At 46.9% G+C, this 17,521-nt stretch overlaps 1 protein-coding gene across 5 annotated transcripts in view; it reads left to right on the top strand.

Moving 5' to 3' along the window:
- MOCS1 (molybdenum cofactor synthesis 1) overlaps positions 1-17,521 on the top strand; it is a 33,837-nt gene that overhangs the window by 14,166 nt on the left and 2,150 nt on the right. For 3 of the 5 annotated variants that reach the window (XM_054698766.1, XM_037519656.2, XM_037519657.2), the window contains 7 exons: positions 9,410-9,574; positions 11,607-11,668; positions 12,009-12,120; positions 12,521-12,633; positions 13,113-13,223; positions 15,438-15,558; positions 16,088-16,135. In XM_054698766.1, coding sequence (XP_054554741.1) covers positions 9,410-9,574; positions 11,607-11,668; positions 12,009-12,120; positions 12,521-12,633; positions 13,113-13,223; positions 15,438-15,558; positions 16,088-16,135 — 732 coding nt within the window. Of the gene's footprint in view, positions 1-9,409; positions 9,575-11,606; positions 11,669-12,008; positions 12,121-12,520; positions 12,634-13,112; positions 13,224-15,437; positions 15,559-16,087; positions 16,151-17,521 lie in introns of all 5 variants that reach the window. The other 2 variants (XM_037519659.2, XM_037519658.2) reach the window with 2 other exon arrangements.

Genomic DNA, 17,521 nt, shown 5'->3' with positions numbered 1-17,521 from the left:
TGAAACAAGTCCTTTTGTCTTGTGAAACAAGTGCTTTAAGGCCTCCCCTGGTGGCGCAGCAGTTGAGCCCTGGGCTGAGAAGCTGCCCGCAGCCTCTGCAGCACTGGTTCGGTTCCTGGCCACCAGTGAGGGTCCCACATGGTGCACAGACCTCTCCTGCTGCTTGCTGCTCCCCTTAACAGTGTATTTCATCAGTCTGTTCTGTTCCCAGCTCTGCCTCTGGTGAATTCTCTCACCCTCCCCCGCTCTTCTGACTATACCCAGTGCTTGTATGGAAAAAAAAGAGGAAAAAAAAAAGTGCTTTAGCTGTACTAAGCTTTCTCCTTATAAATTTTAGAATAAGTTTACCGGGTTTCATGGAAAATTCTGTTTGGATTTCTTATTTTTTATTGAGTTAAACATGGTTAAAATGATAAGTTTTATGTTATGTGTATTTGAAGTGGTATTAAAATGTATGCATATTGTTTTGTGGCCATCACCACCATTCATTCCCCAAATTCTTTTCATCTTGTCATCTGAAACTCTACCCTGTCAAACAGTAACATCCCCATCCTTCCATTCCCCAAGCTTCTCACCCCACCCCCATCCCCAAGATGTTGTCAACCTTTGACAACCACCAGTATGTTTTCTGACTTCATGATCTAGGCTACTCTGAGAACCTCATAGTAGAATCATACTGTATTTGTTTTTATGGCTGGGTTATATCACTAAGTAGAATGCCCTTCAGGCACATTCATCTGCATTGTAGCATATTGGAGAATTGCCTTTCTTTTCAAGGCTGAATATCCCATTGTGTGAGTATTCCACGTTTTGGTAAACCATTCATCAGTCAACTAAGGTTGCTTTCATGTTTTAACTATTGTGAGTGATGCCTTTATGAACATGAATGTACAAATATCTTTTAGAAACCCTGCTTTCAAATCTCTTGGATATATACCCAGAAGTGCAGTTGCTGGGTCATATGGTAATTATCTTTTTAATTTTATGAATACCTTTCATACTGCTTTCTACAGCAACTATATTATTTTACATTCCCATCAACATTGCACAAGGATTCAAATTCTCTACATTCTTGTCAGTGCTTGTGTTCTGGCTTTTTAATAATAGCCATCCTAATAGGTGGGAAGTGATATCTCATTATAGTTTTGATTTGTGTTTCCCTAATAATTAGTGACACTAAGCATCCTTTCATATCCATATTGACCATTCATATATGGATTCATATATTATTTAACTTTTTGGGAAAAGGTCTATTCACATTCTTTTTTTTTTTTTAAGATTTATTTATGCATACAAGAGCTGGGGTACAGGCCAGAGGTGTTGGGGGCAGGGTGAGAGGATTCACCAGAGACAGAGTGGGGAACAGAACAGGCAGATTGACAGAAGTACACTGCTGAGGGGAGCAGCGGGCGAGTCAGGAGGTCTGCTGCAAGGTGTGGGTTGCTCTCTGGCCGGCTGGGGATCAAACTCATGCTGCAGAGGCTGCGGACAACTTTATAGGTTGCGTCTTAACCCCTTGTGCCACCAGGGAGGCCTGGTCTATTCACATTATATGACAATTTTTGAATCTAGTTGTTTGTGTTTTGTTATCATTGTTTTAGAAGTTCTCCATATACTCTGCATATCTAATCCCTATCAAATTTGCAAATATTTTACCCAGTTCTGTGTGTTGCTTCTGATTTTGTGGATAGTGTCTCTTGATGCACAATTCTTTTATTTTCATGAAGTGCCACTTGTCTATTTTTATTTTTGCCTATGCCTTTGATGTCACTTCCACAAAACCATTGCCAAATACAATGTCATGGAGTTTTGTTCTATTGTTTCTTCCAAGAGTCTCACATGGCAGAGGAGTAAGGAACTCAGTGGGACCTTTTATATAAAAGCACTAATCACAAAACAAGCTTTGGGTTGTTGAATTGCTCATTGCGGGTGTGTATTCCACTTAATTATTTCTGCTTCTATCTTGGTATAGCCTATTGCTTTAAATAACATTTAGTTATAAGTATTTGTTATTTTTTTTTACTCGATTTGCTTTTTGATTCATGAGATATTTAAAAGTAGTGTTTAATGTTCAAATATATGACAATTTTAATTTATATTTGTATAATTATAATTTATATGGTAATCAGAGCATTTTATTTGTATGATACTTGTTCCTTAAAATTTATTGAGGCTTTATGACCAAGCATATTGGCAGTTTTTAGAATTATTTTATGCGTGCTTCAGAAAAATATTTATTCTTTAATTATTAGATGGAGAAGTCTGTATTTATTCATTGCATTCGCCTGATTAATTTTATTGTTCAGATTTCTGGTTATCTCTATCTTTGTTAGTTTCCCATTCACTTGGCCTGCCAATAATACATACGTGGGATTTGTTGATTTATTCAGACATTCTGTTGGTCTTTATTTTCTGTATACTTGGGATGATTTTATTAGGGTTAGAATTGTTATGTCTTCCTCATGAATTAGATGTTTTATCACTATGTAATGGATCTCTTTTGGTCTTAAGGTCCATTATCATGCCAAACTATGTCAACTTGCATTGGCTTTAGTAAGATTGTTGTCATTGTTTTCATCTTTTTTTTACTTTAAACTTCTCTGTGTTCTTTATTTTAGGAGGTCTCTTACAGAGCCCATAGCTGTTACTTTTGTTTCTTCTATCAAATTTTGTAATTTCTGACCTTTAAATAGCAAATTTATTCTAGTTACTTGTATTGAAATTATTAAATTATTTGGACTTGTTTCTACAGTCTTTTAATTTATCATACTTTTTCTATGCTGCATCTTCCTCCTTTTTGACTTTTAAATAAATGGTCCCTCCTCATAGAACTTTACCACACTATGAGGAACTTGATCTTGCCAATCTTCCCCTACCCTTATTGTTGATATTGCCTAGATTTTACTTCTGAGCTGTCCTGATAATCTGCCCCTCTGTGTCTCTTGTAAACACACTCTCTTTCTTTATAATAACAACAAACTTTGCCAGTCTGTTTGATCACTCACAATTCCCATCATTCTTGCAATAGTTCCTAAGTTTTTGTTCTCATTTGCTTCCTCTAAAAAACATTATTTTTTGGATTCTGGCCTAATCTAATTAATTAAAGCTGACATGCCAAATAGTTTTCATAATGTTTTGAAATAGTAGAGTAGTAATTTTATAATGCTACTTGAAGGTGTATAAAATTTTGGGTTCAAGTTTCATTGTTTTAAGAATGTCACTACATTGTCCTCTTACAGCCAGTACCACTCCTGGCAAAAGTCTGAGGTTCGTCTGGTTCTGGCCCTTGGAAGCCATTAGCATGTTTTCTTTGGGACTGATTTTCTTAAATTTTACAATAATATACCTAGAATAGACTTTTTCCTCATTTGGTAAATTGTCCTTTTCAATACTAAACCATTTGTTTTAAATTTGGGGAAAATTTTCTCCATTATTTCTTCAGCTATTTCCTTCTCTTAATTTCAGTTTTTCTCCTGAGACCTCTATTATTTGATTGTTACCCCTTCTACTTATAGCCTCCACTGCTCTTAATTTACATTTTTTTTACATTTTGATTTCTTAGTCTCTTCTTTTTCCTGGGAGAGCCCTTTAATCTTTTAATTCACCAGTTTTTCTTTTACGTCCATATTACTAGTTATGTAATTTCTTGTATTCTTTATTTCACAATTGTGTTCTTAGCTACTATTTCATCTTGTTCTTGTTTATGCAATGAAATTATGAAATGTGTTTTCTTGTTGTAAATATCCTCCTTTATTTCCTTTGCTATATTTATCATGCTTAATCTTACCCTCTTGGCCTCTTTTAGTATGTTTTCTTCTATTGGTATATATTTTATAGGTATTTTGTTTGGGGGGGGGGCAGTTGATGACTTCTCAAGAATCTCCTTATTTGATTCCTCTGAGGTTATTATCTATTCTGTGTGGCACTAATTAATAGAAAATTGTTTAAGGTCATTTCTTAGTCATCGGTAAGTATGGGGGTCTCCAGATCCCAGAAATCACAAATGTTCACTCATGTTGTAATCTCCCCACCCAGCGACCAGCTCTTGCCCTGCGAGATTGCATAGGTTGTGCACTGTACAACTCCAGGAGACTTCATTTAGATCATGATGATACTGGAGCCTCCTGAAGTTATGTAATATGGCAATCCTTAGAGGTCTTCACTTTTAAACCTGCAGCACAGAAAGAAGTATATTTTGAAGGAGGCAGTCACCCTTGATTTTACTTAATCCACCAGTCCCCAGAACTTGGGGGACAGGGAGAGGAATGAATGAATGCTTGAAGCTAGTCATTCTCCACCAGTGTCTTCATCCCTTCTTCCTGCACAGGGGTAGCTGCTTCTCTGAGTTCACATCCAGTGAATTGCTGAGTCATTTCTCTGGGGCAGATGCCTGTGATTTCTTCAGAGGACAAGCAAAGTTTGCACTGAGGCATCAGTGGGTGAGGATGAGACTAAACTCTAACTGCCATGCTTTTTTCCTTCAACTGCTTACATTCTCTCTAGTCCCCTTCATTCCGGGCTATGATCCTCCTTCCCCATACCAGTTCAGAAGTACCATCAGTCTTCCTATGAATTTCTCAGTTTCCTTTTTATTTAGAGATTTATTATACTTATTTATGCGTACAAGAGCTGGAGTATAGGCCAGAGGTACATGGAATGAGAGGATTCACCAGAGACAGAATGGGGAGCAGAACAGGTGGATCTACTGAAATACACTGCTGAGGGGAGCAGTGGGTGAGATGTGAGAGGTCTGCCTTGCCATGTGGGTAGCTCCCTGTCTGGAGATCAAACTTGTGCTTCAGTGGCTGCAGATTGCTTCATAGTGCTGAGACTTAACTCTTGCGCACCAGGGAGATCCTCCCCTTTTTTTTTTTTTTTTTTTTTTTTCCAAGTTCTTGGATTCTGGGTTTCTCCAGGGTTGATTTGACAGAGGGAGCCAGCAACTTCTGCTAATTTTCTTATTTTTTAAAGATTTATTTATTTGTACAAGAACTGGGGTACAGGCCAGAGGCACAGGGGGGTGAGAGAATTCACCAGAGACAGAGTGGGGAGCAGAACAGGCAGACAGACTGAAAACACTGCTGAGGGGAGCAGCAGGCAAGACAGGAGAGGTCTGCCATGCCATGTGGGTATCTCTCTGGCCAGCCAGGAATCTAACCTATGCAGCAGAGGCTGAGGACAGCTTCACAGAACTGTGCTCAACCCGCTGTGCCACTCGGGAGATCCACCTTCTGCTAATTTTCCATATTGTTAGAGTCCCAGGGTAAAATTCTTTTCAAAACAGTGATTTTATTTTTAAGCTTTCACTTTTCTTATTATAAAGGTAATCCCTGTCTAATTCAGATAAACAAAAAGAATATCACTCCTGCCCCATTATCAACAGTTTGGTTGGGTGAACTGTCTAGTTTCTTCACACCTAATTTCAGCTACTGTTTTTAACCTGCTGTCTTGACTTAATATAGTATATGCATTTCCCAACACCCTAATATATTATTTTAAAGTCAATTTTGGTTGCATAGTATTTCATCATCCAGAAAAAAAGCATAATTTTGCCAGTTTTATCTTGCCAGATGATTTCCTGCTTCCCTTTATTATGTATTGCTCGCTGCTAAACATCCTTGTCGATAAACATTGTTCACATCCATGATTATTTCCTTAGGTTCAATTCCTAGAAGTGTAATTTCAGGTTGAAGCCTTCAAGTTCATGCAGAACTTCTCTCCAGGAAGGTCATGTCTCCCATCATAAGCTTGGGCATCTGACTATCTTTGCCCTGTCCCCTTCTGCTGCCTTTTCTCTCACCTCAGCTTCACCAGGGCACTTTATTCCTGGTTCTGCCCTCATTATACGGAGCTGACTCTTCATTGAGATTCATACATGAATTAGTTTGAAATGAAGTTTATCTCTAAATAAATAAATATAAAAATCATCTCTAGTCCTACTGATCAAAGATAACCACTGTGGACATTTTGACACATCTCTTTTCTCTAGTTTTTATTAGATTTAACTGTGAGCACGTGTTTGTTTCAGTCTTGTTCTTTCTGTTCTTTTGTGCTCAGTTCGGGGTAGTACTTCTTCTCAGTTGTCCACCTTGCTCGTTTGCTCTTCACATGTCCCTTGGGGTTTTCTGTCATTGTTTTTTTTTAAAAGATTTATTTATACAAGAACCAGGGTACAGGCCAGATGCGCGGGAGGGTGAGAGGATTCACCAGAGATGGAGCGGGTAACAGAACAGGCAGACTGACAAAATACACTGCTGAGGGGAGCAGTGGGCACAACAGGAGAGGTCTGCTGCACCGTGTGGGACCCTCGTGGGCCGACCGGGATCGAACCAGCGCTGCAGGGGCTGCAGACAGCTTCACAGCGCTGCATTCAGCTGCTTGCGCCACCAGGGGAGGCCGTTTTCTGTCATAGCTTTTACTTTTCTATCACTGTTTTGTTTTTACAAGAGTTCTCATTTGTTCTTTTTCTTGTTTTCAAAGTGTAGTAGTCATCTCCTGGAGGATATTTGCTGATTTTTAAAAGAATGTCATCTTTTGGGTCCTTCCTTGTGGCTTAGGGGTTAAGTCTCAGCACTATCACCTCTATGATCTGAGTTCTATCCCAGGCCAGGGAGTTAACCCACCTGGTGCAGCAGACCTCTCCTGTCTCCTCCGCTGCTCCCCTCAGCAGTGTATTTCAGTAGATCTGCCTGTTCTGTTCCCCACTCTGTCTCTGATGAATCCTCTCACCTCCCTCAACTCTGGCCTCCACCCCAGTTTTTCTATGCAAAAAAATAAAAAATAAAAAGGGGACCTCCCCTGGTGGCGCAGCGGTTGAACGCTGGGCTGCGAAGCTGCCTGCAGCCTCTGCAGTGCCGGCTCGATCCCTGGCCACTGGTGAGGGTCCCACATGGCGCGATAGACCTCCTGATGCACCCGCTGCTCCCCTCAGCAGTGTATTTCGTCAGTCTGCCTGTTCTGTTTCCCGCTCTGGCTCTGGTGAATTCTTTCACCCTCCCATGCTTCTGACTGTACCCAGTGCTTGTATAAATAAATGAATAAATAAATAAATAAATAAATCTTTAAAAAAAAATGAAGAAGAAGAATGTCATCTATTATCTCTGTCACATCTTCCTTTTTTATTCTTCTCTTCAGGGAAGCCACTCTCTCTGGCTGCATTCTCCTTAAATGTTGAGGATACTTGGCTCTGTGCTCAGGTCAGTGCCCCCAGCTTATGCTGTGGCCTGGTCATCATACCTTTCCTGTTTATGCTGCTACCCTCAACATTGTGGAGGAGGGGTATGAGGTCCTGCCGGGTCCCAGGACTCCTTTGTCCCCTGAGTGACAGCCATTCAGGGCTTGTCTTCCAGCCCCTTTGGGTAGCTTAGGTGTTGCTCATAGTGCTCTATCCTCGGGATAGACTGTGCTGCCTTCCCCCAACCCTCATGGGGATGGGAGCCTTGCCAACTGGCCCAACTGGCCCAAATACCATTCCCTAGTCAGGCAACCCCCTTGATGAGCTAAGGACCCTCCTGCTCCTGGCCTGCATGACTGTCCAGAGACTTTCATTCCAGTTAACTTGAGCATACACAAAACAAAGGGGAAATGAAGCAGGAAATCTCCCAAGTCTGCTGCTTGGGGGAGTCTGCTCCTTAGATTCTGTTGCTTGCTGTAGCAGACAAGTTGCTGGGTGTACTGTTCTGCTTGTTCACAGTGGTAGCCATGACTCCCTTGAACCCCCTTCCCGAACAATAAAGAACACTTATGCTATGATGAATGGGATAGCAAGTTCCTCATACACAATGTATAAAACCCTGCCATTTTTACCCTTGGGTGCTCAGCCTTTTGGGAGCGATCCCACTGAGCCCGCCGGTATGACAAGTAAATCTCTCTTCACCTCTCTGAGTGCTGTCTGATTTCTCTGGGAAATTGTCATAACAGTACTAGGAAATCAAAGGATTTGAATTCAGATGAAGAGATTGGTAGGAACGGGGTCCCGGCCAGCTGTTGCTTCTACCTGACCCAGGTAGGGTTTGGTTTTATAAAATGTTGAGAGAGGTGGAGTTTGCTCAGAAAGGAAGAACTTCTATTCCAGACAAGCATGTGACAGAAACGAAGATCTGGGTTTCTGTTGTGTGTGGTAACTTTTGGTCTTGGTTTGGTTTTATGCAGTTATAGGCTAACTTCCAGACTGGGTAGCGCGCATACCTTAAATTCATTATCTCTGGTCGGTATAATTTGTTTATAAAAAGGCAAGAATTTAGGAGATAACAAGATTTTATCATAAAGAAATGCTTGGTTGGTCATATGGAAGGAAAGTTTCCCCGTTTCAGACAGACTTCTGATTTCTGTTGATCTGTGACAGCGAATGGCACTGACCTCGCTCGAGTCGCCTATCCAGCTGTTGTCTTTGATCCACTGACTTCTGTCTCTGCAAGGCCTTTTTCTTTGCCCCACACTTGTTGATTTTCTTTCACATTAGTCACCCTCCCTTTGAACAGTGCCTTCCCTGCATGTAATTTGGACCGCGGTCTCCTTTATCCATTTGATCCTAGCTGTTTTCTCTTTTAGTACTTTTCCACCTTTCCAGTCCACTGAAGGTGTTCTTGTTTCCTTTCCCAATGCGATTATAGATTCTTCATTAATCTTTCTGTTTTAAAGGATATTGGTGGAATGGGGGAGACTGTTTAGCATGTAATCCAAATACTTTTCTATTATACAGAGAGTCAGGATGGATGACTAGGTTATTAAAGCGTAGCCCTAGGTCATGCTCATGTGGATTGGAATCTCTGCTCTTCTTGCTAGCTGTGTGCTATCCTTGAGCTCAAGCACTTTTCTTAACCTCTCTGAACTCCCTGCTTCTGTCGATATCTATTAAATTGGAATAACATTGTGGTGAAGCTTCAGTGAGCTAATGCAAGATCTTCCACCAAACCTCTGGGAGAGTAAGCACTCTGTGTTTTATCTTTTATTTTCTTTCTTTTCTTTTTTTTTTTTTAAAGATTTATTTATTTATGCATACAAGAACTGGGGTATAGACCAGAGGTGCAGGGGAATGAGAGGATTCACCAGAGACAGAGTGGGGAACAGAACAGGCAGACTGACTGAAATGCACTGCTGAGGGGAGCAGTGGGCGTGTCAGGAGAGGTCTGCTGCGCCATGTGGGTTGCTCGCTGGCCAGCCGGGGATCGAACTTAAGCTGCAGAGGCTGTGGGTTGTTTCAGAGTGCGGTGCTTAACCCCTTGCACCACCAGGGAGGCCCTATCTTTTATTTTCATCATTGGTTTTATTGTTTGCTTTCTTGCAAAGCTAAGCTTGGTAAATGGAGAGCCACAGAGAACCCCTTTTCTGTCCATCTTATTTGGGCTCAGCTCATCTCCCATGTCGCCAAGAATAAGCAGGCTGATGCCCTCTCCTCTTCTCTCTGCAGCCCAGCTCCGCCAACTGGAAGGGTTAAGGACCATCGGCGTCACCACCAATGGTATCAACCTGGCCCGGCTGCTGCCCCAGCTTCAGAAAGCTGGTCTCACTGCCATCAATATCAGCCTGGACACGCTGGTGCCAGCAAAGTTTGAGTTCATCGTCCGCAGGAAAGGTGATCGGATGGGTCCCACAGGGAAGGGTGTCCCTCCCACGTAGCTGGGGAGTGTGTTTGTGGCAGATGCTAGGCCACAGTCTCTTCCTCTTGGTGTCTGAGCTACAGTTGAGCCTTGGCATTTTGTCCCCACCGCTGACCCTCACCATTGTCTCTGTCCTCTGTAGCCTCACCCTGAAGGGATTCTGGGTATCAGACTAACAGCCATGGTGACCAAGCTCCCCCTACTGTGCCCCCAGCCTGCCCAGGACTGAGAGGGTTTCCAAAACACAGAATTTTTCTATTTTCAAACCAAGACATTCCCTGGCAAACTGGGACAAGTTCAGAGGGAGAGCCTCACAGAATAAAAACTGCTAGACTTTCCCAACAGCATTGTGTATAAAAGCTGCTCTTTCCTCCCTTTGCTGCAGGGAAGGTGAGGCTGGACAGGGTGGAAGCATCTACCCTGAGGTGCTGGGGTCTAGGCCAGCTCTGCTAGGTGGGGGCTGCAGCAACTGGCAGAGGTGTTTTCTTCTCTCATCCTGGACATGAGCCTCTTCCTTCAGCCTGCAGTAAGCTCTCACACAGCCTCTCCCATGGGCCTCATCAGGGCGGGTAGGGGTGAAGCAGAACACCCCAGACCGACCTCATGATCACCTTGAGCCTCACTGTGGGTCTGGAGCTTCTCATCCCAGCATGTGGCCACCCACATATTGAGGAAACCTTATGGAGTCTGTGCCCTCTGATAAAGGCTGCTCCGGCTGCTGTTGAGGGGACAGAAACACAGGGCTTAGTAGCCCATAAGTCAGGGCAAAGGCCAGAGGTGCAATGCCACTGACCACATTTGTTCCTCTTGTGTTCATTAAAGTGCAGTAGGAGGGAGAGGCTCCCATCAAGCTCCGAGGACAAGGAGGCATTTATGTCAGGCCTTGAGGAATTGGGTGGGAAATGGATTTGGAACAAGGGAGCTCACAGGAGTGGGGAGAGAGACCTGCAAAGTCTGAGTCTCTGAGTTTTTTTGTGGGTTTTACCCCTCCCATACCCACATCCGCCTACCCCTTTCTGTCCCCTGGAATGAGATTAGAGACAGACTATTCTAACATCAGATCTGCCTTTCCATTCATGCTTGTGTGTTCACTACTCCTTTTGGAGGGAGATTGCTTTCTAGAGGTGAAATCTTCTAGATTCTCCTAATAGCATTCTGTGTAAACTGTGCTTTTCTCCCTTTGCCCTCCATCAGTGGCCATCCAAATTTACTACAGGAAAACTGAGTCACCCACCCTCAGGGTGATGTCCCAGCTATGACTCACCCGTGATGACCAAGCTGGCAGGGGCCAGAATGCAATGGGCACTCACACATTTGGATGCATGGGTGGGGTGGGGACGAGGAAAAGCCAACCAGGGATCCCACATACTACGTATTAACAGAGATGGTGAGAACCACACAGAAGCAATCACTCACCAGTGCTAGCACAGCACCTGCACATAATAGGTGGTCAGCAAGGTCACACACAGTGAGTGAGCAAGTGCGCTGTTGGGGAGAAAGCCCTGACATGGAAGTCAGGGAACCTGTATTCTGGCAGGTGGAGTGTGCAGCCTCCAGCAGGGCACTTCCTCTCTCTGGGCCTCAGTTTCCCCCTCTAGACTGAGAGGGTTCATCCAGAGCTGGGTTAGCACACTATGACCATTGCCAATTTTTTTTAACAGCCTGAGAGCCAAGAATGGAATTTTCAGACAACACAATGCAATAGGGAATATTCACTGCAAACCCCAACTGAGCATCATATTACCTCTGCAAAAAGAATTCCATCCTTCCATTTGTAGATTTGCATTACAAAAATTATACTCAATTACTATCATATTCTGAATTTACTCATAAAAGTCTTCATGACATATACCTACAAAGTAGTCTCACCTTTGAGGGTGGGCCTGAACGATTCCCTTACTGCCTCTGTGGCTCCAAGGGTCCTTACAGCTTCTGCACTTTCCTCTGGTTGTGGGAATTGGGAAGAAAGGGAGGGAATTCAGATCCTTATTCTTTGCCTTTCTGCAGGCTTCCACAAGGTCATGGAGGGCATCCACAAGGCCATTGAACTAGGCTACAGCCCTGTGAAGGTGAGACTATGCCGCTACAGCTAATGTCCTCCCCGCCCCCGGCTCATCTTCCACCACCAGCTTCTGGGCCGCAGGACAGCTACTAGCCCTGGCCAGTCCGGCTGCAGTGTCCACCCCTCCCCACTTCCTTGTCAGCTGTTTCCTGCCCTACACCCCAACCCCACAAGAGAGGGGAGCTAATCAGTGACCCCATGGGATCTCCCAACCTAAGGAGAATGGGGGGCAGAGGAGAGACAAGGAATGGGACCCCCAGTGGAATGCCTAGGCACATGCCAGACCCCCTCTATCTGCAAAAGAACATAGAGAGACGGCCCTCATGGTCTTTTTTTCCCTTGGCCAGGTGAACTGTGTGGTAATGAGAGGCCTGAACGAGGATGAGCTCCTGGACTTTGTGGCCTTGACTGAGGGCCTCCCCCTGGACGTGCGCTTCATAGAGTACATGCCCTTTGATGGTCAGTGATGCAGGGAAGGGGGAGGGCAAAGGAGCTCTACCAGGGCTGCTCTGAGAGCATGGGGGCTGCTCTGAGAGCATGGGGGCTGCTGAGGACTCTGGGAGGACTGAGGGGGGAGACCAGGTGTGGTTATTATGTGTGAAAGGGGGAGAGTGAGAGAGAGAGAGAGAGAGAGAGAGAGAGAGAGAGAGAGTGTGTGTGTGTGTGTGTGTGTGTGTTTTCTCCAGGGGTTGTGGGAAGGGACTTGGGCAGGCATAGCACTGCCATGGGGCATCAGAGGCTTCTCAGAGTTGAGTGTGGGTATGATATGATCCACCTTGTGGGCAGGGCCTCCTGGGCTGTGGGAGGATTCACCTGGACTCTCAGTGCAACTCCAACTTAGTAACTCTACCCAACACAGGCAACAAGTGGAACTTCAAGAAGATGGTCAGTTACAAGGAGATGCTGGATACCCTCCGGCGCCGGTGGCCGGAGCTAGAGAAGCTGCCCAAGGAGGAATCCAGCACAGCCAAGGTTGGGGTGCAGGATTGCAGGGCTGGGCAGGAAAGACAGCAGAGCTGGTCGGCGCTGCCCTTGAGGTCACCATGCAAGATTCAGGGCACACTATTTGAGCAGGAAGCATTTGGGTGCCGTCTCCACAGCCTCCCTTTCACAGATGAAGAAACAGGCTCAGCATGGGTGGAGTCAAGTAACATGCTGTGTGTGGGGCATGTGCCACTGAGTGGTGGGAGGTCACTCATCCTGCTCTTGCATGTGGCGACCTCTGGTCGTGCTGCGCACTGGCCGCAGCCTCAGGAGGTTTCCTCTCGGGCAGGCAGGCCAGGCCTAAAGGAGAGTTCCCGGGCCCCCAGCAGATCAATAACTTCTGTTGTCAGAGGGCCTCAGTGCTTCCCTCTGAAGGGCTTCTCAGGAGAGGACTCTGAGCTCAGGGAGTGAGGGCTGGGGCTCATCCCTCCACCCCTCCATTGCCCTCTTTTCCCTGTCCCAACTAGGCCTTTAAAATCCCTGGCTTCCAAGGCCAGGTCAGCTTCATCACGTCCATGTCTGAGCATTTTTGTGGGACCTGCAACCGGCTGCGCATCACAGCTGACGGCAACCTCAAGGTGAGTGCCCTCCCTCACGAGGCCCCTTGCCACCTCTGTGTTCTGAGTATCCTGACGGGGTAGTTGGTGAAATAGTGTTGCCTTTGGGTCATCGTGGGAGCAGCAGTGAGGGTGAATTCACAGCCCCCTTGAAGTGTCACCCTGAATCCTTTCTTGTGCCTCTGAAGTAGCTTCTGGTTGATTGGGAGCCACTTTTCAGGACTCAGGGCCTCTAGAAGGGAGGGGGAGAGGGAAAAGGTCTGTTGCCTGCCCCCACCCAGTTGGCTCCTTCCTCCAGGCCTGGGACTCACTTGAACCCAGCTACTCATATCTTATCAGAAGTACTGCGCATTCAGCCCAGTGTGGGGGTGTCAGACGTGCCCTTTCTCTCGAAGGACGCAAAGCCCTAATTAGTGAGACCAAACACAGCGAACATGTGGCAGCCCACTGGGATCTTTGCCAGACGTTGGCCAGACAGACATAGGGCCAGAGGACCCTGAGGGTGTACACTGTGGACAGTGTGGAGCCTTGAAGAATGGCTGAATAGAGGGAGGGCAGGGAGGCTGCTTTTCTGGGTGCTTTCCAGTTTGGCTGGGGCAGATTAAAGGCAATGTGAGGAGACCACATTGTCGAGGCCTGAATGCCCAGATAAAAGATGCTGAATGTGTTCTGTTGACAGTAGGGCCCTGGGCCAAGTTTCTGAACAGGGGGAGACCTGAACCCCCATTCATGTTTTAGCAAGAATAAGCCACAGGTTGAACTTGAAAATAAGAAGACCTATTAGGTGGCCTTTCAGCAATGTTCCAAACATGTGAGCGTGTGAAGATGGGAGGAGGCATAAGGAGGTTGGTGATACATATGGAGGGGGAAAAGAAGGGGCATCCAGGTGGTTGGTGGGCTTGGGAACCTGTTTAGGATTGGGGGAGGGGAGGTGTGGGTGAGTGGAGTTTGTATGCATTCAGTTTGACGTCCATCCAGCAGGTTGTTAAGAAAAAAAATTAGGGGAGGGGATTGCTGGGGTGGAGATGGAGAATTGACCTGGACTATGGGCAGTGTCTTTATTGGTCATGGACTTGGAAGGTGAGATTCTGAAGAGACTGTTATGAAGAGACTGTTTATAGCAGGCTTCAGGGGACCTCCAAGGGATTATGAGGTTCTTAGGATGGCAGCAACCAGCTGCAGTCCCCACCCTGGGAAGAGGGAAAGGGGAGAAAGCCATGTCACTGGGGCCCAGTTGGAACCTAAGGGGTGGTACCTGGTTGGTCTGTAGTTGTGGGGGGAAGCAGCCACCCCTGAGAGCTCAGAGCAGGGAGGAAATGCCCCGCTTCTCTTTCTCTCACTCTGATCTACCATCAGCCAAGCCCAGGTGGAAGTCAGCTGAAGGGGAGGCAGGAAGGTGGAGTCTATAGGGGAGCCCCTGGATACAGAGGCTAGAGAGCAACCTGCACAGCCAAGTAGGTAGACCTTCTGCTCAGATTTTGTTTGTATCTTCTCTTTCTGCCCTCAGGGGCTTCTCGAATATCCCATCTCTGTGTCCACAGTGCCTTGTACAACAGTGGCACACAGTAGGTGTTACATAATGTTTTGTGAGAAGATGGTAGGTATCTTGGTCTCTGGGATCACCTCACCCATCCCTGAGCTCCCCAGCACCCAGAGCACCCAAAAGCTGGGGACATTGAGTCAAATTTGACCTCAGGACCCATACCCACTATTCTCTGCTGTTTTACCTCCAATCAAGGATCACAAACTAGAGTGGGCATCGGGGCAAGCAGGTATGTCCATGAATTAGGGACAGGCAGTGACTGAGGTGAGACAGGTTGGGCAAGCCGTGTCCAGAGGGTACTGCCAGGAATGGGGCTCCAATGAATGGGGCTCCATTTTCATGGTGGCAGAGAGCTCATGCCATGGAGTATCTCAGGAGAAGGGACAGGTCTGGAATTTGATGTGCTGTCCCTGTTGAATTTTTCAAATACGTTATAAAAGCTCAAGGAGACATGACCATAAATTAGAGGCTGGGATGTCTTATTTTGCTTCCTGCCCTCCTGCCTCTCACACCTCCCAGCACCTTCCAGAGTGTGAGCAGGCATGTGACCAGACGTGGGAAGCCTGGGTGCTGGCACTTAGCCTGTGGGGGTCTTTAGGGATGGAGCCAAGGTGCTCAGAGGGAGGGAGGCCTGGGCTCAGGGATGAGGGAGGGGCGGCATGCTGTCCTCACCCCCATGGTGACCCCCGCAGGTCTGCCTCTTTGGGAACTCAGAGGTGTCTCTACGGGATCACCTGCGGGCAGGGGCCCCCGAGGAGGAGCTGCTGAGAATCATCGGGGCTGCCGTGGGCAGGAAGAAACAGCAGCATGCAGGTAAGGGGGAGTGCCAGGCAGGATGGCGAGTGGGCCGTTATCAGCAGGAGGGAGGGCCATAGTTTAGGGGTGAGGGGATAAAGAAAAACTTGAGGGGCACCAGTGGGACTCAGTATTGTCCTTGCTACCAGGGTTGATCCTGTTGAACCTCTAAACTTGGGGTGCAGTGATGGTCCTCCTTCCTTGGGGAAGCTGGCCCAGTACAGACTGCACAGGAGAGAGGACCTCAGATTCACCTGGGCTCTCATACTGGGTGGGGGAAGAGGGGTGTCCTGGTCTCTCTGTCATCCCACACTTTGCCTTCCTGGGGATGGCAGGGCCCTGGGCACTCAAGGGCTGTTGCAGGCTCTGTCAAGGGGGCCCCTGCAGTGTGCAGTGGGGGCTTTGTGTCGTGGCACTCATGGGAGTGCATGTCCACGGGGCTGCCAGGCCAGTTAAGTCCATCTGCTTTCAGTGAATTCTCCTTTCCGTCCTCTTTCTCTCCCCCTCTCCTGCTCTTCTCACCCTCCCCATCTTTCCCTTACCCCAGGCATGTTCAATATTTCCCAGATGAAGAACCGGCCCATGATCCTCATCGGTGGGTGACCCATCAGTACGTAACCACTCACCCTTGTCATTTTGGGACCCTGTGGGGTGGGGCCCCTGCCATAACGCACCCCCAAATCCTGCATTTCCTCCTGATATCTTCATCCTGAATTGTCTTTATTCCTCCTCATCTTTCCTTACCCCTCCAAGCCTTGACCGCTTTGGTTCTTCCCTGTGCAAGACTCCCCCTCACTGTACATGCACAGAAATCATCATCCTTTCTTACCAGAAATCGAGGAAGGGTGTCCTACAGATTTATGCTGCCTAAGTTAGCTGCTCCCTGATAATGCAGCTCCTGGTTAACACAGAGAACATTTTCTTAGGGGTAGAGCTGAGTGACCCCAGTAGCCCAGAGCAAAGCAGGCTGGAGTGGGCCAGAGGCCACCCTTGCATGGCAACCACCCAGAGAGGGAAAGGCAGCTCACCAGAGCACCCCAACAGGGGGACCACTTGACCCTCTGCCCTCACCTCCAGCACCATAGACTTCTCTTTGGGGCTTAGCCCACACTGACACACCTTGCTGTCAGCGGTGAGGGTGTCTTGATGGACCCCCTAGGAGGCAGGTTGTAGTTCTGATGCTGACAAGCCCAGAGCATGATGGAAAGCTGGAATCTGGAGACCTGTTTGCTCCATAAGGGATAGAACTATTCTCAAGGACAGAGTAAATGAGTCTGGTTTCTAGAATAGGGTTTCTAGAATAGGGATCAGACTTCTCTGGGCATGTGGATTACTTGGGAATCTTGTTAGTTCAGATTCAAATTCAGAGGTGGGGTTCTGAAGCACTCTCGGGTGGTCCCGCTGCTTGAGTAACCCTGCAGCTTCCCCGGGGCTGGGGGATCATTTGGCACTCACTTCCCATGTGCTTGAGGGAGCTCAGCTGACATTATTTACATAGATGAAATATCCCCCTTTGTGTCTGGTCTGCACACTACATGGTGACTCTTCATCAAGAGTGTGAAAATGAAAATCACTGTAGCTGTGATGCAGGCAGGACCCTCCACGAAGGAAGGGAGGGACGTGGAGAGGTCATCTGATCCGGGCTTCCGTCCTCGGACCTTAGGTGTTGAGGAGAACTTTGGCAACATGAACGTTTTTGTGTGGGGATGGGGAGCTGGGAGTGCCCCCCACCCACCACCACTGACTGCAGGACAGTCCAGAGCGGGTGGGGCCGTTGTCCTCTGTCACGCTGCTGAGAAGGGCTACAGGCTGGTGTTCCGGGGCCCCTCTTCTGTGTCTCTTCCATTTGATCTCGTCTCACTGTGCTTTTTGCTCTTCATTTCTCTTTGCCCCGTGTAAAGAGAGAGTGCAAAGTGGGTAAGGAAAGGTTGGGAGAGAGGTGGGGGAAGTGCTTCCCTTTTGAACACAGTCTTTCTTCTCT

Source organism: Talpa occidentalis, unplaced genomic scaffold (genome assembly GCF_014898055.3).
Source record: "Talpa occidentalis isolate TD23 unplaced genomic scaffold, MPIMG_talOcc4v2.1 talOcc4.2, whole genome shotgun sequence".
NCBI lineage: Eukaryota > Metazoa > Chordata > Mammalia > Eulipotyphla > Talpidae > Talpa > Talpa occidentalis.
Note: the sequence above shows the minus strand (reverse complement) of the source record. Positions and strands in the feature narration are given on the sequence as shown.